Source organism: Cornus florida, unplaced genomic scaffold (genome assembly GCF_030987335.1).
Source record: "Cornus florida cultivar Cherokee Brave unplaced genomic scaffold, ASM3098733v1 CherokeeBrave_3.0.0_Hap2_Chr09, whole genome shotgun sequence".
Lineage (NCBI taxonomy): Eukaryota > Viridiplantae > Streptophyta > Magnoliopsida > Cornales > Cornaceae > Cornus > Cornus florida.
In genome coordinates, this window is record NW_026775579.1 from 84,332,702 (window position 1) to 84,360,033 (window position 27,332).

The window sequence follows — 27,332 nt, forward strand, 5'->3', positions numbered from 1 at the left end:
TTGTATAAATATAAGAATATTTCAAATTAATGTGGAAGTAAAGACAACATTATTGCGTAGACAATATAATGATGTGCACAAAGATTTCAAATGGGGAGATGAAGACAACATTGTTGTGTAGACAATATAATGACGTGCCCAAATTTTCTATTAGAAAGCTATAAAGCGCAAGTTCACTCCTTGAACAGTGATGTTTTCATCACGTTCGAGAGTGAAAGATGGATTTTAAATTTGATTTTGAATCAATCTCATTTTTATTTTTGTAAAACAAAGAAAAGTTGGTATGAGATACTTGATGAGGATTAAGGGTCCCATGTTTGATCATTCTTTTACAATTTCTGGTGACTTCTTAACACCACAAATTTATTTATGGTATACAAATTTAGACTTCTATACTTGAGTCCAAGACAACAAGCTCTCATACTACAGTCATCCTAGAGAACACAAAGTGCAGGAATTCTGACATTTTATAGGTTCCAGACTTTTCTTGAAATTCTCTCTTTTTAATATTAGTAAACATTGTTCTGTAGATTTTCAAAATTAATTTCCACAAACACCTGATGAGTGATATATAGTAAAATTTATGATATAACTTGTTGTATGGTTCTTTGAGGGCTTCCTCTCTTTTATGCTTTCTTTGCTTTGTGGTTTTAATAATATTTGACACGAAAAAAAAAAAAAAAAAAAAACATGAACGATGGCATCTTAATAAGCAAGGAAAATTTTTAAGTGATTTATAGTACATGCACTTTTTTTTTTTTTTGCTAATTAGTACATACATTTCGTCACAGAGCAAAAGTTCCAGATTCAGATCATGATATTGACTCAATTACAAATCCAGTGTAAATCATATTAAAATTAATAAAAATCTGTCTCTCCCATCTACCATTCTTCTAATGCTTTTGCTATATGAAGAGACAAAGTACTACAAGCCAAGTAGCCAACTTGATTCTCCTCCACTAATATCATGAAGGTCTAGCTCCAATCCTTAAATATATATATATATATAAACCCCCACATCCCACCCCACATCCATACTCAGCTAGCTTTCTCTTCACTTGTCACACAAACTTAATTTTTAGTTTTGCATTGCCCATCCCATTTTCATACATATATAGCTTTCCTTTCATTTGTGAAACACAAACACAACCTTTTGCATTCAGTAATCCCATCAAATCTCTCTCTCATTCACTATGGAGGTTTGCCACATTCTCCTTCTAACTTTTCCAACGCAAGGCGTCATCAATCCATCAATCCAATTAGCCAAGAACCTCATACGAATGGGTGTTAAGGTTACCATCCTCACAAGTCTCTCCGCTATCCATCGCATGACCAAACCCAACAGCACAATCCCAAAAGGCTTCACCTTGTCTGCCTTCTCTGATGGCTATGATGACGGGTTCAAAGAAGGGCAAAACCGCGAACACTTCCTGTGTGAGTTTAAAAAACGAGGTTCGAAGGCCATAGCGGAACTCATCAAGGCCAGTGATGAAGAAGGCTATCCAGTAAATTGTTTGGTCTACACTATGAATCAACCATGGGTTGTTGAAGTTGCTCATGGTTATCGCATCCCATCTGCAGTTCTATGGACACAACCAGCCACAATTTTTGATATCTTCCACTATTACTTCAATGACTATAGTGACGCCATTAGAAAAATTGTCAATGACCCTTCAAGCTCCATTCAGTTGCCTGGTTTGCCATTGCTCACTAGCCATGACCTTCCCTCCTTTCTAGTCCCTCCACACTCAGACAAGTACAGCTGGGGACTTCTATCATTTAAAGAGCAGCAAGATGTGCTTAGTGCCGAAGCCAACCCAATAATACTTGTTAACACATTCGATGCAATAGAACCAGAAGCCTTAAGAGCGATTGAGAAGTTCAATTTGATCGCAATAGGACCACTAATAGTCTCTTCTGATGCTTCCTTTAGAGGAGACCTCTTTCAAAGATCACTTGGTTATGTTGAGTGGTTAAATTCGAAGGCCGAATCATCTGTTGTTTACGTATCATTTGGAAGCATAGCTGTGTTGTCGAAGCAACAAATGGAGGAGGTTGCACATGGGTTGTTGGAAAGCCATAGGCCATTTATGTGGGTGATGAGAGCAAAAGAAAATGGTGAGAGAGAGGAAGATAAATTGAGCTGCTTAGAAGAATTGGGACAAGAAGGATTGATAGTGCCATGGTGTTCTCAAGTGGAGGTTCTATCACACCCATCAGTGGGATGTTTTTTAAGTCATTGTGGGTGGAATTCTTCGCTGGAGAGTTTGGTTTCTGGGGTTCCAGTGGTGGGGTTTCCACAGTTGATAGATCAAATGACGAATGCAAAGCTTATCCAAGATGTTTGGAAGATGGGGGTGAGAGTGCTGGCAAATGAAGAAGAGATGGTGGACAGGGAGGAGATCAGGAGGGGCATAGAGATGGTGATGGGAGGAGGAGAGAGGGAGAGAGAAATGAGGGGAAACGCGAAGAAATGGAAGGAATTGGCATGGGAAGCTATGAAGGATGGTGGATCATTAGATATGAATCTTAAGGCTTTTGTGGATGGACTTGGACATGGTCATTAGTACCTAGGATTAAACTTTATTCATGAAAATGAAAATGGTGCATTTGAAAGAAATTATAATGATTTTGGTTGTAACTATGTCAAATTAAGTATAAGAAATAATATATTAGTTTATAATGGAAATATGTCATCTTTCTACTTTTCTTGTTCCAAATATTCCTTTCTTTCCTGATCTATTGGTGTCTACTTGTTTTTTATTTTTTTTAAAAAAAAAAAGAAAAAATAAAACTTTCTAGAAACTAAATAGCAACTTGTCTCGTCTTTGTGATATTTTATTCTACTGACCAGCAATAATCTCTAGCCACCACCTTTGAAAGAAAGTGTTTTCGGGAGGGACCAAAACCTATTGCCTTCCCACGTTTTTAATCTCTAGCCTGCACCTTTAATGAGCAATAATTGTGTCCCTATCTTACTGTTTTATGATTAGCCATATTATCATGTCTATATCATATCGATGTTAACATCCATGTTTTGTAGCAGCATACGAAGCTGAGAAAGGGTCCACAGGGGCCAAGACTGTTATAACAGACTAGTTCATGTCTCTCATCAGCAGCATCCGTATAATAATATTACACTAGAATTTTTTGATTGAGCATGATTAGCCATAAACAGAAAACTAAAATTAAAGATAGAAAGTTTACAAAGAGGCCATCCTAACAATTAAGCAAGGAAAATTTTCAGTGATTTATATGGTAAAACACTCCCTATTCAACGTATATTACTCAACCACAAGTCTTTCTGAATCATTTTAAAATTCATACCAAACTATCTCCATCTACCATTCTTCTCATCTCTTTGATGTATGAAGACAACTTATTTTATAAATTACCAACATCACTTTTTGTTGTTTTGCTAATGTTTTGCCTTTTCGTATGACCTAAAGCCGTTTCTTTGTTATATATATCCAACTGATGAGAAGTGACCAAATAGAAAGTAACTGCTTCTCACATATGGATGAGCTCATATGTGAGGCCGTTCTCTCTTATTCACTGGATCCAATGGATGAGGAGGTGAGTTCACCTTGAGCGCGTCCTCCAAACATTTTCCTATACATATATAGATATTTATTTATTTATTTATTTATATAATAATAATTTCCACAAATTAAACCTTTGAAGTCCCTAAGACATGCTAGCCACTGAGAAAACATAAGGAAAAAAAAGAACAAGAAGAAGACTATAAACCCAATTTTCCGCTGCGTTCTATATTTTCTCAGCAACCAAACAAATACAGGTGGGCAAAATTGTAAGCATGGGCAACATTAACAATTAAACAGTTGAGTATCATCAAATTAGACTATGATTTGCCTGTAAAAAAATGAAAGAAAAAGAGATATTTTGTTTGATTAGAAATGAAGGGAAAAAAAGTTACTCACTTTTATGGCCTATTCGAGGACAGGCTTGGAATCGAAACTCGAAACTATTGACCTTTTCGATCTCAAGCTCCTTTGGAATTTGGAACCATCAGCGCTCCATACACATCTCCATAACACAATATCTCTTCTTCTGCGATTCAGATTTCATATCCAATTTAATGAGAGAAAATGCCAAGAAATGTAAGGAATTGGCATGGGAAACTATGAAGGATATGAATCTGTGGAGAGACTTGGAGATGGTCATTATTAGTAGCTAGGAGTGAACTTTATTCATGAAAATAAAACAGGTTTATTTGAATGAAATGATCATGCTTTTAACTGTTTCATTCTTTAAATTTATTATTTATTTGGATTTACCTTTACTTTGTTGGTGACATTTGTAAGTTTGTAACTCAGTCTTGCATTTGGCATGTCAAATAAAGTATATGAATTAAAAATTAAAAATTGTTAATTGAAAAATGACATCTATTTCAATAATTGTTGGAGTTGTCAGGCTACATATAATTGAGTGGGGAATTATGTCATCCTTCATTCACATAAAAGTCAGATGTGTCAGACTCTTCGATTACTTATTATTTTCCTTTTCTTAATAGACATGTGACATCCTTTCTAATTTTTTTGTTCTCAATATTTCTTTCTTTCTTGGACTGTTAGTCTATTAGGGTGTGTTTAGTTAGATAGAAGTTGCAGGAAAGGAAAAGAAAGGGAAAATTAGAAAAATTAGAAAAGATGTGAAAATAGCACAAAAGAGTAGGTGCTTTGTAAATAAAGTAATTTTGTTACTATGATTTTGTTAACTTCATTGGACATATCTAACTAAATTTATGTGAGTAGAAGATGACATCACCATATTTAATGACGTTAGCTACAACTCACATAAAGCAGTTGGAATAGAATACATGGGATGCTTCAAATTCAGTTTTGTGTTACCTTTTAGCATGAATGGTCGAACTTTGTCACAGTGGGATGTTTTGCACAGAAAATTCATACAACGAGGCAGATACTTCTATTTACACATGTGGGACATAAAATATTAACACTCTATTTTAAAAAGTTAAAAATAGTAGGTGAATTAACATATAATAGAAAAGCTTGAAGTTTTTGAAGTTAATATTTTAGTTATAAAAATATAATAATAGAAAAGTTTGAAGAGAGAAATTATGAAGTAGATTCCATTCGTATGGAATTAAGGCAAAAATGATAACTATTTGTGCAAAGGGTTTTTCATCGCAGAAAGAGATGCTAAAAAAATGAATTTTGTTAATGAGACATATTTGCTTCAAATAATGAGTACAAATTTCTTTTAGTTGCATAAAGTTTCAATGTAAAATAGTACTTCAATGGAACTAAAACATCCCAAGAGTAGGTGAATTATGTATCAAATTTCTATTTTAATTAGATTTTTGTTATAGAGTTATATTTCGCTTTAAAAGATCCTATATTTTTTATTGTCTAACAAGTACTTGGTGTAGAAATTCAATAAATTTACATTGGAAAGTCATATTGGCTCAAGAGAGTAGATATCTAGTTGTTTCTGTCTATGCCAATCTTATAATATCAGAGTTTTCACCGGCTCACAACAAAGAGATGTGTTATTCTGCTTTAAGCCCCTTTGCAATGCAGTCTTGTAAAATAAATAATTCATGGCATTAGCAAAATTACTGAAAGACAAAAAACTAAGTCTAAATGGTGTTGTGGCTGCCCCAGGATATGGCCAGACTAGTGTCACACACTGTTCCAAAGTATTCTGAAGTTCATACCTTTTTTTTTTTAGTTGGACACGACTAGAACACTTTCGGGAACACAATGAGCCCGTTTTGTAATTTTTTTTAAACAAGGTTCTTGTTGAGAATTATGTCTAAAATTTCCAGTTTGATTGGATTTCTAATTTAGAGTTGTATCTTGTAAAGAATTTCTTGTTAAACAAGTTAGACTATAAGGAATTGAGTTTCAGACTATATATATACAGTTAAGACTTAAATTGAGAGATGTAGTCTCATGTGATAGTTGATGGTTTGGTAGAGTAGAAAAAATACCGGTTACATGTATGCGATTGTGCCTACAATGAGTAAAAAACTTTTATATAATAATATGGGTATTTTTCACAAAGAGCACTAGTAATGAAGAGTAAGATGGTTCATATTGAGTGAAATATTAAAGGAAGTCAAGGATCGAAGCTAATGTGGTTAGAGTTTTTTTCGGTGGGTTTAATATGGTTAGAGTTTGTAATAAAAGATTCAATAATATTTTTATCTCAAGAGAAAAAGAATTTAATGAGTTAGAGCAAAATATATGAGTATTTTATTATTCGTATTTTGGGATTTTTTTTTTTTTTAATATTTGTCATATCTATTTTGTATCGTACTAATATCCATATTTATGCTTCATAGCTGGATACGAAATTCATGGCGGTCAAGGTGGTTATAACAAAACAACATGTCTCACATATATGAGTATTTTATTATGGCGCTCATATCTTACTTTTTTATATAGTCATATCATTGTGTCTATATATATATATATATTTAAAGTATCATCTTATCTGTATTTGGAAAACTCCAAAACCTAAGCCGGCCAATATTAAATTTTTTGTTGTTTTAACATGTGCATCACTTGTAGACAAACCTTAACGAGTTTATGTCCGTTCACTTGAAAATGCAAAGACAAACTCCAGATTCCAAACTTCAAACGTCAGACTACACCTCAAATCCTTGTATAAAACCTCTATTCCCATGGCATTCAATACATGCAAATCAAGTAACCTCTAAGACGTCCCAACTCACAAACACGACATTTTGCAATTTGCATTGACTAATACCCCTTCATCACCACCACTACAGGTATGGACAATTGCCGCATTCTTCTGGTAACTGTCCCAGGACAAGGAAGCATTAATCCGTCCCTCCAATTTGCCAAGCATCTCGTGGCAATGGGTGTCAAAGTTACCTTTGCCACTAGCCTCTCCGCCATCCAGAGAATGAACAAAAATGCCCCAATCCTACAAGCCTTAACCCTCGCCCCCTTCTCTGATGGCTATGACAATGGCAAAGAAGTTGTCAAAATCGAAAACTATCTATCCTCGCTTCGAATTCACAGTTCCCAAGCTGTTGCAAATCTCATCAGTGCCAGCGCAGACGAAGGCTGCGCCTTCACACATGTGGTCTACACCACAACTATGCCATGGGTAGCAGAAGTGGCACATGAACTTCACATTCCATCCACACTTCTTTGGGTCCAACCAGCAACTATTGTGGACATTTACTACTATTACTTCAATGGGTATGGTGATGTTATTACAAAAAATAGCTATGACCCCTTTTGTCCAATTGAATTGCCAGGACTTCCATTGCTCACTAGTCGTGATCTTCCTTCCATCTTACAACCTAACCCTACAGACTCCTCCAGTTTTCTTTCAGTAATCAAGAAGCACTTAGACATACTTGATGCCGAAATAAATCCACAAGTACTAGTAAATACATTCGACACATTGGAATCTGATGCTCTACGAGCTATCAAGAAGCTCAACATGATAGCAATTGGGCCGTTAATCCCATCAGCATTTTTGGATGGAAAAGATACATCTGATACTTCATTTGGAGGTGATATGTTTCAGAAGTCGACGGGCTATATAGAATGGTTGAATTCGAAGCCAGAGTCCTCTGTTGTTTATGCATCATTCGGAAGCCTTTCAGTGCTCTCGAAGAAACAAATGGAAGAGATGGCACATGGGTTGTTAGAAAGCCGAAGGCCATTCTTGTGGGTGGTAAGAAAAACTGATCAAACTGGTAGGAATATGGAAAACGAGGTAAGTTGCATTGAGGAATTGGAAAAGCAAGGGATGATGGTGACATGGTGTTCCCAAGTGGAGGTTCTGTCACACCCATCATTGGGATGTTTTGTGACGCATTGTGGGTGGAATTCTACATTGGAGAGTTTGGTTTCTGGGGTTCCAATGGTGGTATTTCCGCAAAGGGCGGATCAGGGGACTAATGCAAAGCTGATCACAGATGTTTGGGATACGGGAGTGGGGGTGACAGTAAATGAGGAAGGAATAGTAGAGAGGGAGGAGTTTAAGAGGTGCATAGAAATGGTAATGGGGGATGGAGATACAGGGAAAGAAATGAGGAGAAATGCCAAAAAATGGAAGGAACTAGCAAGGGAAGCTGTGAAGGAAGGTGGGTCCTCGGACATGAATATTAAGGCTTTTGTGGGTGAGGTTGGAAATAAACAGACTGTTTAATTAGTAGGATGAACTTTGTTCTTGATTGAATCTTTCTTTTCCTTGTATTTTTCACTTTTGATTTTCCTTTTGCTCTGTTGTCACAATTGCAATTCAAAGTGACACGTGCCTAAAAGGTCATGTATTTGGTATTCCAATTTACAATGAATTATAACATCAGGGAGTGTTTGTCATATGAATTGGTTTCATTTTTCATATTATATATAGTTTGGAGAGATTTAAAAAGTGGAGGTAAAGAGAACATTGTGTGTAAAGAACATGATGATGTGTTGTTGTGGGACAAATTGTCAGACTCTTTTTTAGCATACCCATTCTCGGTTGGAAACAATCTAATAATCAAAACCTACTAGCTTAAGCTAGTGGTCCATGTTTTTTTTCAGTCAAATTTCATTGTTTAGAGCCTCGAGCCCCAAAATCGCATTTTCGGTTGAATAGGATTACTGTATTTCGGGATATTTATTGAAGGTCTAAACAAACTCGGATTATTATTCTATCTTTTCATAATTTTTAGAGATGGTTGAATTTTGAACTTATTTTATCTTTCCTTATATTATTAGTTATATGTTTCTTATGTTGTTAGTTTTCTTACACGTATAGATTTTGAACTTATTTTATCTTTCCTAATATATTATATATATTATGCATGTACTGCAAGAGTATTATGCATTGATTAATTATGCAAAAGAATTTAGACTATTGCACTTGAGTGCAAAAACAACAAGCTCTCATACTACAGTCATCCTAGAGAACACAAAGTGCAGGACTTTTCTTGAACTAGTGGCTATATTTTTGCGGGCAAACAGCTGATGGGTGGTATAGGTCAAGAGAACTAGATCAACAAAAACAGCAAAGTAAAATTAAATATAGATAGTTTACAAAATGGCATCCTATAGTAAGCAATAAAATTTTCAGTGATCTAAAGTACTACACTTTGAAAAGGAGAAAATTTTCCCTATTCAGAGCATGTTATCGACTCAACCACAAATCCATTGTAAATCATATTAAAATTCATATCAAACTGTCTTTCCCATCTACCATTCTTCTAATCTTTTTGCTAGAATACATTAGCAACATCACTTTCTGCTACTTTGCTAACGTTTAGCCAGAGTCCTTTTCGTATGACCTAAGCCACATATATTAAACCTTTGAGGTCCCGATTCTGAAGGCGGCCACTATATAAGAAAAAGAAATAAAACAAGACTATAAACTAAATTTTCTACTGTCTTCTATATTTTCTCAGCAATCAAATAAATACAGATGGCTACTGTCTTCTATATTTTCTCAGCAATCAAACAAATACAGATGGGAAAAGATTGTAAGCATTGGCAACATGAGACTATGATTTGCACGTAAAAACAAGCAATAAATAGATATATATTTTGCATTTTTACAAAGGCAAAATGAGAAGAAAAGGTTACTCACTTTGAATCGAAGCTCAAAACTGTTTTCCTTTTTGACTTTCGAGCCATCATCGCATCACTCAACACTTTACCATCAAATTACACATAATTGTGACCTAATCTCACCATGAGTATTATTACTAGGGATAAATCAAATCCAACCAAATTAGACCGGTAGTTTTGGTTTAATTTTTTTACAATTCGATTATGTTTAGGGTTCAAAAAATAATGATTCGGTTACAATTTGAAGTTTTACGTGATCAAACTGAATCTAACTGAATTACTTTACAATTTATAGGTAATATATATATTTATATATTTTGTAATATATATTTTTTGATAAGTTATATTTTGTATTATATAAATAATAAGATTAACTCTTTAACACACAATTATATATTATAATATATAATATAAATTATATTATAATAAAAACTATATTATATATAATATATATTTTTAATTATATATATATATTAGATTAAATTATAAAAAAATTTAAAATCGTAAAACAAAATCGAACCAAACCGTTTTCTCATGGTTTGGTTCGGTTCCATTCACTTCATGATTTGATTCAATTTCAATTTTTATAAAACCTTTAGAAATAATTTGGTTCCAAAATATTCTCAAACAGGTCAAATCCAAGCTTTATTGCTCACTATTAATTATAACATTATACAATGAATTTCTTTTTTCTATTTTAGAAAATTTATTAATTCTTTATAAACGTACAAAACTAGACTTGATAAAAATAAAAGAATTTGGCTACTTCTTCCGTGGACTACTCCGAGTGAATTATTTGCAAAAACTTGCCAAGTTCATGTCCAAAAATGCAGTGCATAGGATTACAAGCATTTTAATGGATAAAATGAATAATTTACACAATGATTTAATTTTATCTCTCTAGAAATTAGTACATAATTCTGGAATTATTGATATGTGATGATATATTATCATGGCACCTTCAAAGTGATAATATTGACATAATGCTGATAATATGTGGTCACATGATTGATCCAATACCATGTAATAGTTTCTTTTATCGTATGCTCTAAATTACTACTCTCTTAAAAATATCTGTGAAAAAAAAAAATTTATGATTACTCTCAGTTGATTTTATATATCTGTTATTTTGGAGGTTTCTTTCGACCACATATTTTTTCCAATTTCTTTTTCTATTTTAAAGAAAAAGTTCTTGAGATATTGAGAACGTGTAACATCCGAAAGCAAAAGTTAATTATATATTTTAGATATTGGATGAAGCCTGAATAATTAAAGTTAACTAAGAATCTGTACTCTGTGTGATTTTTGTTTCATATTAATTGAATATCTTGACATTACGTCAAAGATTTTTTACTTGGGCTGTCTTTGACATGGGCTAAGCCTAGGCTGGCCTTTTGTTCGAGCCTTGTGCTCTGTAAATCTTTTGGCCCAAATGGCTTTATAAATTCCCCTTTTTAATATACTAACACTTACATTTCAAAAAAAAAAAGTGGAATATGTATTGATTTTATTCTATTATTTTAAAATATTATGGGGTTTCAGCATAACAGAAAATAAATGGGTTTTTTTATTTTTATTTTTATTTTTATTTTAACTTTGGCTTGATAAAATAAAATGAGTCTTTTGAAAATATCATAAGAATTTAGTGAGGAAATTTACATAATTAATTCAAGTTCTATATGGACAATTGTCGCCAATAACCCGGATACCCTGATATCCGACCAATAAATATTAAAATAAAAATTACAATTAATCGCAGATTAAGATACTAGATTCTCAGTAATTTCGAAATACTAAATACTATTATTTAATATATATATATATAATCATCACAATTTTTGAACGGATATCAAGATGTGGTTCACGGCCGGACCCATATAAACATATTATATTTTCCATCCGGATATAAAGTGTGACAAAAACCCTCCTAATAAAATTTGAAGTGAAAAGCGACAAAATACATGCCAACTAACCCCACTGCTCCAAGTCCTCCTCACCCACTAAGGCAGAGAGACAAAGTAGAAACCAACAAACCCCACTGCTCCAACTCTTCACCCACAAAATCCCCAAAAAATTATATAATGGTGTTGATCAAGGGAAAATATATATATATATATATATATATATATATATATATATATATATAATTAATTAAATAAATTAAATGAATATACTGATTGATAATTGTGTTTGTACATGTATTCATGATTTTATTTTATTTTTTCTTTTCGAAAGGTGGTCAAGCTTCAATTCTTACACATATATATACCCTCACATCGCACCCCATTTTACATACACAGCTACCTTTCTCTTCACTTGTCTCTCTCACACACACACACAATTTTTACTTTTGCATTGTCAATCCCATTTTCATACATTGTTTTCCCTTCATTTGTCAAACACAACCATAACCTTTTGCATTCAGTAACGCATTCACTATGATGGATTGCCACATTCTCCTTCTAACTTTCCCGTCGCAAGGTGCCATCAATCCGTCAATCCAATTTGCCAAGAACCTCATACGAATGGGTGTTAAGGTCACCATTATCATAAGTCTCTCTGCCCACCGTCGTATGACCAAATGCAACAGCACAATCCCAAAAGGCTTATCCATATCTGCCTTCTCCGATGGCTATGATGACGGGTTCAAAGAAGGGGACAACCACGAACACTTCAAGTCTGAGTTCAAAATTCGCAGTTCCAAAGCCATGGCGGAACTCATCAAGTCCAGTGATGAAGAAGGCTACCCAGTAAATTGTTTGGTCCACACTATGGCTCAACCATGGGTTACTGAAGTTGTTCATGCCCATCACATCCCATCTACACTTCTATGGACTCAACCAGCCACAGTTTTCAATATCTTCCACTATTACTTCAATGGCTATTGTAACGACCCTAACTGATGTCAAGAATTTTTTTTTATTTAAAATTCGGCATAACCTCTCCTAAAAATGGACCTACCGCAACCTGTTTAATTGCATTTTTAACCTGTCATGGCTCAAATTCCGAATTCACGGCAATAATAGATTATAATACACAATCAAATGAGCTCGATAATACCTCAAACTAGTATTACTCTCCCCATGCAATAATAAGGTTTACATGTTATCAAATTCACATCCAAAGTATCATCAAATACCTTAATTACATTACATAACAAAGTTTTGCAAAATATACATATACACCTTCACACTTTTACTGCTTTGCAAAAATAATGGGAGATATACAAAAGACACAAAAGTGAGCTTCTAGTATCGCTCAAGCTTGAGGTGGGTTATCGTCCACCGGTTCTTTTCCAAGACCTGAAAAAAATGTATAAATAGCAGGGTGAGCTATATGCTCAGTAGGTGACACTTAAGACACAAATCTTGTGTCCTTGTGAATTCAAGCAAAGCATAGGCCAATGGGAGATAGGGATCATACAACGTAGGGGATCAAATACAACATACAATTCAATTCCAATTATAAACAATGCAATGCAATGCAATGAAATGCAATGCATGTCAATGACACTCCCCATTCTCATTCTCAAAATCATCACTTTCAAGCGTTAATACAGCCCGCTCTTTGGTAACCCCGCCGCGACACGAGAGGAGGATTGGCTAGTGTCCTTGACCCTTGGTAACCCCGCGGCGTCATTATGGGGCCCAGCTAGCTCAACCACACTAGGGCGACTCCCTAGTCCCCTCTAAGCTATATTAACCTCCGGCCCGTTGGTAACCCCGCAGCGACCGGGTTTCACATAAAACCATTTTATCAAAAACACTTCCCTGAAATTCCCCATATTTATTTCAAGAACAATTTCGCCCATTTCATGCAAACCCAATGGTATGTGCATGTATATATGTTCCATACATTCAATGTCATGGATTTTCCATCATAAAATTAAACATTCAACATGTTCAACATCTCTCAAGTAATTATTAACACATTAAGATACAACAAAATACATTTAAGCATGTGCATGTATATATATTTATGAGCTCAACATCATGAATTGGGAAATTTGGCGCAATTTAAATAAGCATACTCTCATACATCAATTTCAGCATGCTAGCACATAGTAAACATAGGAAATCAACAACTAAATATAATTTGCACATGAACCAACCATATTCAAGATCGTGAAAACCCTCTAGACATCATTAATACCATCATAGATATAATTAACTCTAAATTAAGCATATTTAATACAACATGGAGGTAAAATTCACAATAGAACAAGACTAGAGTGGATTAAGATGCCCCTACCTCAAAAATGAGCAAACCCTAGAAAATGGGTCCTAAATTTTGAAGTTCAAAGGGTGCACCAAATCTGGAATTGTTGGTATGTATGCGTAGAGCTCGACACAAGCTTCGTTTTGCCTCAAACGGCACCTCAATCCGACAAAAGGTGGAGGAGGAATCTAAGAATGAAGTTTGAGTTCAAAAAGAAAAAGAAAAAACAAGAAACAGAGACAGAAGGAAGGGCCAGCGGGAGAGAAGAAAAATGGAGACCAATTGTGGTCTCAAACCCTTTTTGGGTGTGGTGGTGGGTCCTACCAAAATTTTAATTTGCTTTCTCTTTTTTCTTTTACTCAATGTACATCACACACACAGACATATATATATATATATAAAGGCACAAACATTACACTCTCCCTAACTTTAAAAGATTTCGTCCCCGAAATCAAGACATACCTGAGGAAGAAAACAACTCTGGATACTTGGAGCGAACCTCCTGTTCAAGCTCCCAAGTAGCTTCCTCGACTCCGTGGTGTCTCCAAAGGACTTTCAGCATTGGTATCGTCTTGTTCCTCAACACCTTCTGTTGTGTGTCAAGAATCTGAACTGGTCCTTCCTCGTAGGAAACATCCTCATCAATGTCCACATCTACCCAACTCAAAATGTGAGATGGATCCGGTTCGTACTTCCGTAACATCGATACATGGAAAACATTGTGGACCCTATCCAACTGTGGTGGCAAAGCAAGCCTGTAGGCAACCTCTCCTACTCGGTCCAAAATCTCAAACAGTCCAATATATCGTGGCGACAACTTGCCACTTTTCCCAAATCTCATCAATCCCTTCCGTTGAGAAACCCGTAGAAAACGTGGTCTCTCACCTCAAAGGATAACGGTCGTCTCCGCTTATCCGCATAGCTCTTTAGTCGGTTCTGAGCTGTAAGTAACCACTGTCTTATCAACTTAATCTTCTCAGTAGTCTCGAGTACAATGTCGGGTCCTAAGGCGGCTGTCTCGCCTATCTCAGTCCAACAAACAGGAGACCTATAAGGTCTACCATACAACGCCTTAAATGGAGCCATCTGGATGCTCGCCTGATAACTGTTGTTGTAGGCAAACTCAATAAGTGGAAGGTGATCCTCCCAACTACCTCCCAAATCAAGTACACATGCCCGAAGCATATCCTCCAAAATCTGGATAGTACGCTCCGACTGACCGTCCGTCTGTGGATGGAATGCCGTACTAAGATGCAACGCTGAACCAAACGCTACTTGAAGTCCTTCCCAGAACTTCGAAGTGAACTTAGCATCCCTATCTGACACAATGGTTACAGGAACTCCATGCAACCTTACAATCTCCTTCACATAAAGAACACCAAGCTTCTCTGCATCATCTGTTGCCTTAATAGGCAAAAAGTGAGCCGTCTTGGTTAATCTGTCAATGATGACCCATACGGCCTCATTGCCCCTTCTTGACCTTAGAAAACCTATCACAAAATCCATAGCAATATGCTCCCATTTCCATTGCGCTACAGGTAATGGTTGCAACAAACCTGCTGTCCTCTGATGCTCGGCCTTCACCTGCTGACAAGTAAGGCATCTAGCCACAAATTGTGCAACATCTTTCTTCATCCCGTTCCACCAATACTGACGTCTTAAATTGTGATACATCTTGGTACCACCTGGATGAACTACAAAGCGGGAAGTGTGAAACTCCCGTAGAACATCCTCACGACAAACTGTGGGAACCACCAACAAACCCCTGAACCGTAGACCCCCATCTGCATGCAAGGCCCAATCTTTCACTGTCTCACCACTAGAGATCAAAGCGTGAATGGCATCTAAATTCGGGTCCTGTCTTTGTGACTCAATCACTCGTACAACAAGAGTAGGCTGAGCCATAAGACTAAATAAGAATGCCGACTCACTGCAACCATCATCATCAAAACACTGTAATCCCATCTCTGCCAGGTCTTCAAGCATCTTCCACTTCCGAATAGCTAAATTGGCCAAAGTTTCACGAGATTTCCGGCTTAAGGCATCCGCTACCACATTCGCCTTGCCCGGATGATACTGCAAGTCAAAATTGTAGTCCTCCAAGAATTCGACCCATCGCCTCTGTCTGTTGTTCAAGTCCTTTTGAGAGAAAAGGTACTTGAGACTTTTGTGATATGAAAATACCTCGAATCTCTCACCATATAAGTAATGTCTCCAACACTTTAAGGCAAATACAACTGCCGCTAACTCCAGGTCATGAGTAGGGTAGTTGTACTCGTGAGTCTTCAACTGTCGAGACCCATAAGCCACTACTTTACCATCCTGCATCAACACACATCCCAACCCGTCACGTGAAGCATCACAATAGATCACATAACCCAAGCCACGCTCAGGTATCACCAACACTGGAGCTATAGTCAATCTCGTCTTCAACTCCTGAAAAGATGAATCACAGGCCTTATTCCAGACAAACTTGACCCCTTTCAGGGTCAAACGGGTCATAGGAGCTGCCAAACGAGAGAAATCCTTCACAAATCTCCGATAGTAACCCGCTAAACCAAGGAAACTGCGGATCTCAAACACATTCTTGGGTCGCTCCCAAGTCAAAACTGCTTCAACCTTTGACGGATCAACTGATACTCCACCTTCTGAAACAACATGCCCCAAAAACTTCACCTCCTGTAGCCAAAACTCATATTTCTCGTATTTGGCATACAATCGGTGCTCCCGCAAAATCTGTAAAACGTCATCTTCCCGAGTCAGTGATCTTCCCGAGTCAGTGAGTACACAAGAATGTCATCCACGAAAACTACCACAAACTGGTCCAAGTAATCATGAAAGACGCGGTTCATCAAGTCCATGAATGCCGCTGGCGCATTAGTCATGCCAAAAGGCATAACAAGGAACTCATAGTGTCCATACCGTGTACGGAATGCTGTCTTCGGGATATCCTCATCCCTAACCCGCAATTGATAATAGCCAGACCTCAAGTCAATCTTCGAGAAACAACTGGCTCCCCTCAACTGATCAAATAAATCATCTATCCTTGGCAAAGGATACTTGTTCTTGATGGTGGCATGATTCAACTTCCGATAATCAATGCACAACCTCAACGAACCATCTTTCTTCTTAGCAAACAAGACCGGTGCGCCCCACGGTGACACACTCGGTCGGATGAAACCTTTCATACTCAAATCATCAAGCTGCCTCTTCAATTCTTCCAATTCAACTGGTGCCATACGATATGGTGCTATAGAAATCGGCGCAGTACCATGCATCAAATCAATAGTGAACTCCACTTCTCGGTGTGGAGGCAACTCTGTCAAATCCTCCGGAAACACATCCAGAAAATCACAAACAACCGCAAGATAATCCTCTTTCCCAACATCATCTTCTTCGGCTATAAGGCTAGCCAAGAAGTAATCACCATGACTTTGTCCACGAACTCCATAAAACGATGAAATGTGGGAATCACTCCGATCTCCCACGAAAAAGAAACAGTCTCCCTCAAGAGTGCAAACTGTAACCCCTCCTCTGTAACAGTCGATCGTGGCATGAAATGAAGCCAACCAATCCATCCCGAGAATGACATCAAAGCTAGTCATCTCCAGGAGGATAAGGTCAAACACGAAAGTCCACCCGACTATCACAATGGGACACTCCCGCACAATTCGGCTCAAAGACACTGAAACCCCAACTGGCGTATCAACACTCAACGCCCGTTCCAAGAAACTAACTTCCAACCCCGATGCAAGTGCAAATGATGATGAAATGAAAGAATGAGATGCACCAGAGTCAAACAAAACACGGGCCCAACAACCAAACACTGGAAATATACCTCGAAGAACTGACGGTCCAGAAGATGCATCGGTCTGTGCCAGTGCAAAAACACGTCCCTGTGGTACCTGTGCCTGAGGACTGCCAACCTGAACACCTGACTGCCACACTGACATAGTAGGAGTATCCCTCCTAACTGATCGTGAACCCTGTAAAGACATGGCAGGCTGTGGTGGTGGCAGTCTGAAACCTGACTGAACTGTAACCGACTGAGACGGCCTCTGTCGTGACCCCCTACCACTACCTGTGCCTGTTCCCTGGCCTGGACAATCACGAATCAAGTGACCCTGCTGGCCACACCCATAACAAGCCTTCGGAGCTGACGAAACTGAAGACGATCTCATCGGACAACTGGACTTGTAATATCCGGGCTGCTGACACTGATAACAAACAACTGCACTCCTGTCAGATCCAGCTGGCATAGGAGTGGTAGGAGCAGATCTTGTAGACTGTTGCCCCTGAAACTGAGATGGATTGCCCCTGTTCCTTTTCCAAGAAGATCCCTCTGAGGATGGCCCTGCACCCCTCTTTTGCTTCAATTGCTCTCTTCTTGCATCCTTCTCTCTATTGTCAGCCTCCAGCATCAAAGCTCTTTCCACTGCTTCAGAGTAAACCTTAATAAACTGTGCCGTGATCAACGGCCTCATTCGATCATTAAGACCCGAGACAAACTTCCGAGTCTTGTTAGCTTCATCTCTCACCATTTCTGGAACAAAACGGGAGAGTGAGGTGAACTTGTTCTCATACTCCGCCACTGACATGTTCCCTTGAATAAGATTATGAAACTGGTCTTGTAACTCCCATCTTTTGGAAAGCGGAAAGTACTTCTCATAAAACAGTTCCTTGAACCTGTCCCAACTCATCTTTTCAATCTTGTACTGGTTAGTGATTGACTTCCACCAAACCTTGGCATCCATAGCAAACTTATACGTAGCTAGGATGATCTTCAAGTGATCCTCTGTCACATCCATTGAGGTCAACTGAGTTTCGACTTGATCCATGTAGTTGTCGGCTACCATTGGATCCGCACCGCCCTCAAACATAACCGGCATCAGCTGAGAAAACCCCTTAATGATCTTGAGACGCTTCTGAGCTGGAGTCTCCTCAACTCGGACTGTAGGTTGTGGTACCAACTGCGGCTGAGCAACAATCGTTGCCCTCACGACATTTTGCAACAAACGATTAAACTCCAGTGCCATAGAACCTTCACCCACTTCTACGGGTGCTTCAACATTATCCCTCCTTGTGGGGACAACTCTCGGGGGAATCAAGTCCCTAAGAAGTGTGTTCTCATTAACTGGCTCCGCCGGATTGGAGCTAGAGCTCTCACCAACATTGCCCCTTGTTGGCCTAGGGCCAACTTCTCTAGGTTCCTCACGCCGTGACATCGTGCTATAAAACGAGAAAACGATTCAGAAACATGAGACTAAGGTCCACTGTGGATGACTCAACAAGAATTGATACCGTACAACACTTAGCATGCAAGACTATGCAAGAAACATTTTAACATAAACAAGCAAGCAAGTAAGCACATAGGCAGTTAAGCATGCTCATTTGAATAAGATACCACGTAGCAATTAGTCAAGTAAACAATACAAACAACATCCCATGCGACTCTATGTAGGCCTCTACCCGTCGTCCTAAAGGTTTTCGAACCTGGCTCTGATACCAAATTTGTAATGACCCTAACTGATGCCAAGAATTTTTTTTTTTTTTTTTTTTTTTTTTTTTTTTTTTTTTTTTAAAATTCGGCATAACCTCCCCTAAAAATGGACCTACCGCAACCTGTTTAATTGCATTTTTAACCTGTCACGGCTCAAATTCCGAATTCACGGCAATAGTAGATGATAATACACAATCAAATGACCTCGATAATACCTCAAACTAGTATTACTCTCCCCATGCATCAATAAGGTTTACATGTTATCAAATTTACATCCAAAGTATCATCAAATACCTTAATTACATTACATAACAAAGTTTTGCAAAATATACATATACACCTTCACACTTTTAGTGCTTTGCAAAAATAATGGGAGATATACAAAAGACACAAAAGTGAGCTTCTAGTATCGCTCAAGCTTGAGGTGGGTTATCGTCCACCGGTTCTTTTCCAAGATCTGAAAAAAATGTATAAATAGCAGGGTGAGCTATATGCTCAGTAGGTGACACTTAAGATACAAATCTTGTGTCCTTGTGAATTCAAGCAAAGCATAGGCCAATGGGAGATAGGGATCATACAACGTAGGGGATCAAATATAACATACAATTCAATTCCAATTATAAACAATGCAATGCAATGCAATGAAATGCAATGCATGTCAATGACACTCCCCATTCTCATTCTCAAGATCATCACTTTCAAACGTTAATACAGCTCGCCCTTTGGTAACCCCACCGCGACACGAGATGAGGATTGGCTAGTGTCCCTGACCCTTGGTAACCCCGCGGCGTCATTATGGGGCCCAGCTAGCTCAACCACACTAGGGCGACTCCCTAGTCCCCTCTAGGCTATATTAACCTCCGGCCCGTTGGTAACCCCGCAGCGACCGGGTTTCGCATAAAACCATTTTATCAAAAACACTTCCCTGAAATTCCCCATATTTATTTCAAGAACAATTTCGCCCATTTCATGCAAACCCAATGGTATGTGCATGTATATATGTTCCATACATTCAATGTCATGGATTTTCCATCATAAAATTAAACATTCAACATGTTCAACATCTCCCAAGTAATTATTAACACATTAAGATACAACAAAATACATTTAAGCATATGCATGTATATATATTTATGAGCTCAACATCATGAATTGGGAAATTTGGCGCAATTTAAATAAGCATACTCTCATACATCAATTTCAGCATGCTAGCACATAGTAAACATAGGAAATCAACAACTAAATATAATTTGCACATGAACCAACCATATTCAAGATTGTGAAAACCCTCTAGACATCATTAATACCATCATAGATATAATTAACTCTAAATTAAGCATATTTAATACAACATGGAGGTAAAATTCACAATAGAACAAGACTAGAGTGGATTAAGATGCCCCTACCTCAAAAATGAGCAAACCCTAGAAAATGGGTCCTAAATTTCGAAGTTCAAAGGGTGCACCAAATCTGGAATTGTTGGTATGTATGCGTAGAGCTCGACACAAGCTTCGTTTTGCCTCAAACGGCACCTCAATCCGACAAAAGGTGGAGGAGTAATCTAAGAATGAAGTTTGAGTTCAGAAAGAAAAAGAAAAAACAAGAAACAGAGACAGAAGGAAGGGCCAGCGGGAGAGAAGAAAAATGGAGACCAATTGTGGTCTCAAACCCTTTTTGGGTGTGGTGGTGGGTCCCACCAAAATTTTAATTTGCTTTCTCTTTTTTCTTTTACTCAATGTACATCACACACACAGACATATATATATATATAAAGGCACAAACATTACAGCTATGGTGATGCCATTAGAAAAATTGTCAATGACCCTTCAAGTTCCATTCAGTTGCAGGGGTTGCCATTGCTCAGTAGCCGCGACCTTCCATCTTTTCCAAGTCCCTCCACACATAGACATATACAGATGGGTATTCCTGACAATGAAAGAACAGTTAGACTTGCTTAGTGCCAAAACCAACCCAAAAATACTCGTAAACACATTCGATGCAATAGAGCCAGAAGCCTTAAGAGCTTTGGAGAAGCACAATTTGATCCCAATAGGACCATTAATGGTCCCCTGTGATGCTTCCTTCAAAAGAGACCTCTTTCAAAAATCACACGGTTATGTTCAATGGTTAGATTCGAAGCCCGAATCATCTATTGTTTACGTATCATTCGGAAGCACAGCTGTGTTGTCGAAGCAACAAATGGAGGAGATCGCACGCGGGTTGTTGGAAAGCCATAAGCCATTTATGTGGGTGATAAGAGCAAAAGAAAATGGCGAGAGAGAGGATAATAAATTGAGTTGCTTAGAAGAATTGGAACAAGAAGGATTGATAGTGCCATGGTGTTCTCAAGTGGAGGTTCTATCACACCCATCAGTGGGATGTTTTTTTACTCACTGTGGGTGGAATTCTTCATTGGAGTGTTTAGTTTCTGGGGTTCCGGTGGTGGGGTTTCCGCAGTGGATAGATCAAACGACGAATGCAAAGCTTATCCAAGATGTTTGGAAGATGGGGGTTAGAGTGGTGGCAAATGAAGAAGGAAGAGTGGACAGGGAGGAAATTATGAGGTGCATAGAAATGGTGATGGGGGGAGGAGAAAGGGGAAGAGAAATGAAAGGAAACGCGAAGAAATGGAAGGAATTGGCATGGGAAGCTATGAAGGATGGTGGATCATTGGATATGAATCTTAAGGCTTTTGTGGACGGACTTGGAAATGGTCATTAGTAGCTGGGAGTGAACTCTATTCATGAAAATGGGTAGGAACCGGCAAGGGAAGTTGTGAAGGAAAGTGGGTCCTCTGACATGAATCTTAAAGCTTTTGTGAGAGGTTGGAAATTAATAGGTTGATTAGTAGGATGGATTTTGTTATTGATTGAATCTTCATTTTTGTTCACTTCTGATTTTCTTTTCGCTATGTTGTCAGATTTGCAAATTCATGTGATACCTGCTTAAAAGATCATGTATTTGGTACGCTTTTTAAAAATCAATTAAAACAGCAGGGTGTGTATGTAATATGAATTGGCTTCATTTTTCATATTATAGGGTGATTTCAAAACTGGAGGTAAAGAGAACATTGTTGCGTAGACAAGATGATGCTGTGCACAATTCTTCTAGTAGAAAACTAGAGTTCAGTTTTTGGACATTGATGCTTGTCATCACATTTCGCCAGTCCTAGATGAATTTTAGTTTGATGCTCGAACCCATTGTAGATTTTGAACCTATCTGACTTTTATTTTTGTAATAAAATACTTGATGAGGATTTTGGGTTTCTGTTTGATCGTTCTTTTACAACTTCTGGTGACTTCTTGAATCTTGACACCACAACTTTATTTGTACTAAAGAATTTCGACTTCTATACTTGAGTCCAAATCAAAGTTTACAAAACCAAAAAAAAATTAAATAAAATTAAATAATTTTTTTAAAAAAAAAATTCACACATTGGAGCAGTAGATCTCTCTTATGGAGGAAGGTTGCAACTGGTGAAGACAGTGCTATATAACACCCAAACATAATGGTCTACATTATTTAACTTGCCCAAATCAGTGATAACTTAACTCTATTTTCAGATTATTTCTGTGGTCAGGTTTTGAGCTAAAAAAAGTGGAGCAAAAGTAGCTAAATCTACAGGTGGTTTGGGCCTCTAGAATTTAGAAGCAACCAACAAAGCAGGTGTGCTTAGACATCTATGGGCTCCACTTTGTAACAACACACAGAGCATATGGGTTAAGTGTGCAAGAACATACCTGATTAAAGAGAAGAACCTGTGGGACATGAAAATAGGTCAGCAAAGCTCATGGAGTTGGAGAAAACTGCTTCAACTGAGGCAATTAGCAAGTCCAGTAGTCAAATTCAGAGTTGGAGATGGTACAAGTTGCTACTTTTGGACTGACAGTTGGCTACCAAATGGAGCTTTACAGCATAGAGTCCTCCCAGCCACACTACATAACACGAGTTCCAATCAATGCCAAGGTCAACATGTTCATTTTAGGATTGGAACAGACACATTTCCTCTTGTCTCACCCAAGTATTTCCTTAGCTCTCATCACTTCCACTCCAGCGTTATCAAAGTTTCCAGACATACTAACGCGCTGGAGGTCCTTTGGAACCTCGGCACAAGATGAGATGCGCGCTTGAGTGAAGCAACACACATAATTGAAAAAATTACATTACCATTAAAGCATTCATATTTCATATTTAAGGCGCAAGTGTTGCCCCGGTATGAGCGTGAAGCCTACGTGTACCTTTTGACAACACTATTCCACCCCCACAAACCCCTTTGTTCAAGACCAGCCCCTTTGTATCCCCTCACCAAATCATTCATACTACAGTCATGCTAGAGAACACAAAGTGCAGGACTTTTTACATATTATAGGCTCGACTTTTCTTGGACTTTTTTCTCTCCTTCACATTAGAAAACATTGTTCGATAGATTTTCAAGTTCGTTTCCCAACAAGAAAATTATCACAAAACATGTGGCTATATATATTGCTGTGCACAAACAGCGGATGGGTGGTATGGGTCAAGAGAATTAGATAAACATAAACAGAAAAGTAAAATTTTGATAGAAAGGGCATCCTATAATAAGCAAGAAAATTTTCAGTGACCCAAAATTTCCCCATTCAGGACATTTTATTGACTCAAATCACAAATCCACTGCGAATCACATTAATATTGATCTCAAACTGTCTCTCATCTACCATTCTTATTATCTTTTCGCTATGTGAACATAGCTCATTTTATACATTAGCAACAACATGTTTATATATATATATATATATATGAGTTAGGCTATGACGAGGGTGTTCTAAGGAACAGCTCAAGCCTTCATTCGCTAGATCCCAAGTATGAGGATGCGAGTTCACTTATATATGGATTATAGAGAAAGAAATGTATCACAAGTTTTAACTGCTCAACTTACTTTTAAGCCTGACACAGCTATTTATAATTTATACCTATAAAACCTTACTGTGTTTGTACAAGTATAAGTGATTACTTTCTATTGATTTGTTTATTCTCTGTTAATTAAATGGTATGGTAATTTTCTTTTTTGTAAAATGAAAAGTTGGGAGTGTCTCCAATAAAATAATTATTGGTGCCATTGAATAATTTACCAGTCAAAAAAAAAAAAAAAAAAAAAAGATGATTGAAAAAACACGAATTCAATCACAGTCCTGAAGACTGTCTAAAGTTTGAATCTCCAATCAAATAATCATGGGTGCAATTCTATAATTAATATTTGAAAGCAAAAATAAATAAATATAAAAATAAAAAATCAAATCAAATAAAAATTGATTGAAAACGCAAGAATAGAGAGTCCTCAAGTCTGTCATCACAAGCAAGGACGGACTCAGAAAACTTTTTTTTGGGGGGGAGTAGTGAAATTTTGTAGTAATTTTAGTAGGGGCAATAGTAAAATTTTATAGGTATATAATTCAAAAAGAAAAAATTAGTAAGGTTATAATACGGAATATAAAAATTCAGTGAGGGGCAATTGTCCTTACTGAATTACATATAGATCTGCTCATAAGTTCAATATGAAGAAGTACCAATGGATAGTGATGAAATAAAAAAAAAAAATGCTCATCATTACCGTTTAGACTATAAGTTTTAATGTTTGATACTGCTACAAGCTAAGTTATAATATTTCCAAACTAGATATACCAAGTCGAGGGTCAAAGGTCTCTAGAACTTGGGGACCAAGTTTTGATGTATTAGCTCAAAATGTTGTCATGCCATGCATCACAAACACAACTATCTAAGAAACACTTTATCGTTGTCATGTTTTGCATCACAAACACAACTATCCAAGATACTTTATCCTCAAAATGTTGCCATGCCTAGGACTTGTCAAATTTGTACCAATATAACCACACACCCATGTCCAATAAAATTTGAAGTCAAAAGAAAGGAAATGTCATGCAGGTCTGTTTTGCATCACAAACTCAACTATCCAAGATACTTTATCCTCAAAATGTTGCCATGCCTAGGACTTGTCAAATTTGTACCAATATAACCACACACCCATGTCCAATAAAATTTGAAGTCAAAAGAAAGGAAATGTCATGCAGGTCTAGCTCCAATCCTTACACATATATTAACCCCCACATCCCACCGCATTTCCATACACATCTAACTTTGCTTTCTCTTCACTTGTCACTCACAAGCTCAATTTTTAGTTTGGCATTGCACATCCCATTTTCATACATAGCCTTCACTTCATCTGTGAAACACAAACAACCTTTTGCATCAGTAATCCCATCAAATCTCTCTCTCATTCACTATGGTGGACTGCCACATTCTCATTTTTACTTTTCCGGGGCAAGGTCACATCAGTCCGTCGATCCAATTCGCCAAGAACCTCATACGAATGGGTGTTAAGGTCACCATTATCACAAGTCTCTCCGCTCACCGTCGCTTCACCAAATCCAACAGCTCAATCCCAAAAGGCTTGTCCTTATCTGCCTTCTCCGATGGCTACGATGATGGTTTCAAAGATGGGGACAACTACGAACTTTTCCATTCTGAACTCAAAATTCGCAGTTCCAAAGCCATAGCAGAACTCATCAAGGCCAGTGATGAAGAAGGCTACCCAATAACTTGTTTGGTCTACACTATGGTTCAAACATGGGCTGCTGAAGTTGCTCTTGCCCATCACATCCCTTCCGCAGTTCTATGGACTCAACCAGCCATAGTTTTCGATATCTACTACTATTACTTCAATGGCTATGGTGATGCCATTAGAAAAAAGGGCAATGACCCTTCAAGCTCTATTCAGTTTCCGGGTTTGCCATTGCTCGGTAGCCTTGACCTTCCCTCCTTTCTAGTCCCTCCACACACAGACAAATACAGTTGGGCACTCCCATTTTATAAAAAGCAGCTAGACATGCTTAATGCCGAAACCAATCCAAAAATACTCGTGAACACATTCGACGCATTAGAGCCAGAGGCCTTAAGAGCAATTGCGAAGCTCAATTTGATCCCAATAGGACCATTAATAGTTCCCTCTGATGCTTCCTTTACAGGAGACCTCTTTCAAAAATCAAATGGTTATGTTGAGTGGTTAAATTCGAAGCCCGACTCATCTGTTGTTTACGTATCATTTGGAAGCATAGCCGTGTTGTCAAAGCAACAAGTGGAGGAGATTGCACAGGGGTTGTTGGAAAGCCATAGGCCATTTATGTGGGTGATAAGAGCAAAAGAAAATGGTGAGAGAGATGAAGATAAATTGAGTTGCTTAGAGGAATTGGGACAAGAAGGATTGATAGTGCCATGGTGTTCTCAAGTGGAGGTTCTATCACACCCTTCAGTGGGATGTTTTTTGAGTCATTTGGGTGGAATTCTTCGTTGGAGTGTTTGGTTTCTGGGGTTCCGGTGGTGGGGTTTCCACAGTGTGCTGATCAAATGACAAATGCAAAACTTATCGAAGATGTTTGGAAGATGGGGGTGAGAGTTGTGGCAAATGAAGAAGGAATAGTGGACAGGGAGGAGATTAGGAGGTGTATAGAAATGGTGATGGGAGGAGGAGAAAGGGGAAGAGAAATGAAAGGAAACGCGAATAAATGGAAGAAATTGGCACGGGAAGCTATGAAGGATGGTGGATCATTGGATATGAATCTTAAGGCTTTTGTGGACGGACTTCAAGATGGTCATTAGTGGCTTGTAGTGAACTTCATTCATGAAATGAAAACTCTGTATTTGAAAGAAATGATCATGCTTTGATTGGTTGATTCTTTTTATTTATTTGCTTGGATCTACTTGTTCTTTGTTGGTGGCATTTGTAGCTCAGTCTAGCATTTGGTATATTAAATTAAGTATAAGCAATAAAATTATTAGATTCTAACGGAAATATGACATCTTTCCTACTGTTCTCATTCCAAATGTTCCTTCCTTTCTTGATCTATTACTGCCTACTTTTATATGTGTGTGTGTGTGTACATTTTAACTTTCTGGAAATTAAATACCAACAAGTTTTATCTTTGTGATATATTTCATTTATTGACGAGCAATAATCTATACCCTGCACCTTTTGAAAG

The 27,332-nt window shown here is 37.6% G+C and overlaps 5 protein-coding genes and 1 pseudogene across 5 annotated transcripts; 5 read left to right on the forward strand and 1 right to left on the reverse strand.

Annotated features, from left to right (window-relative positions):
• Positions 1 to 1,003: 1,003 nt before the first annotated feature.
• On the forward strand, positions 1,004 to 2,720 carry LOC132274788 (crocetin glucosyltransferase, chloroplastic-like). Its single transcript, XM_059776121.1, has one exon. The coding sequence runs from the start codon at positions 1,194 to 1,196 to the stop codon at positions 2,565 to 2,567; it is 1,374 nt and encodes a 457-aa protein (XP_059632104.1). The 5' UTR covers positions 1,004 to 1,193; the 3' UTR covers positions 2,568 to 2,720.
• Positions 2,721 to 6,631: 3,911 nt separating this feature from the next.
• LOC132273405 (crocetin glucosyltransferase, chloroplastic-like) lies at positions 6,632 to 8,337 on the forward strand. The gene has a single exon (XM_059774362.1). The coding sequence runs from the start codon at positions 6,784 to 6,786 to the stop codon at positions 8,179 to 8,181; it is 1,398 nt and encodes a 465-aa protein (XP_059630345.1). The 5' UTR covers positions 6,632 to 6,783; the 3' UTR covers positions 8,182 to 8,337.
• A 3,688-nt stretch (positions 8,338 to 12,025) lies between these two features.
• LOC132273025 (UDP-glycosyltransferase 75C1-like) lies at positions 12,026 to 12,487 on the forward strand. The gene has a single exon (XM_059774062.1). The coding sequence runs from the start codon at positions 12,026 to 12,028 to the stop codon at positions 12,485 to 12,487; it is 462 nt and encodes a 153-aa protein (XP_059630045.1).
• A 4,032-nt stretch (positions 12,488 to 16,519) lies between these two features.
• Positions 16,520 to 21,065, reverse strand: LOC132274789 (uncharacterized). The gene is made up of 2 exons (XM_059776122.1): positions 20,709 to 21,065; positions 16,520 to 19,031 (listed from the first exon to the last, which is right to left on the reverse strand). Exon 2 carries the CDS (start codon positions 19,025 to 19,027, stop codon positions 16,562 to 16,564), a length of 2,466 nt encoding a protein of 821 aa, XP_059632105.1. The 5' UTR covers positions 19,028 to 19,031; positions 20,709 to 21,065; the 3' UTR covers positions 16,520 to 16,561.
• Positions 21,066 to 21,075: 10 nt separating this feature from the next.
• Positions 21,076 to 22,569, forward strand: LOC132274790 (crocetin glucosyltransferase, chloroplastic-like). The gene has a single exon (XM_059776123.1). The coding sequence runs from the start codon at positions 21,094 to 21,096 to the stop codon at positions 22,021 to 22,023; it is 930 nt and encodes a 309-aa protein (XP_059632106.1). The 5' UTR covers positions 21,076 to 21,093; the 3' UTR covers positions 22,024 to 22,569.
• A 2,748-nt stretch (positions 22,570 to 25,317) lies between these two features.
• On the forward strand, positions 25,318 to 27,145 carry LOC132274792 (crocetin glucosyltransferase, chloroplastic-like; annotated as a pseudogene).
• Positions 27,146 to 27,332: the final 187 nt, after the last annotated feature.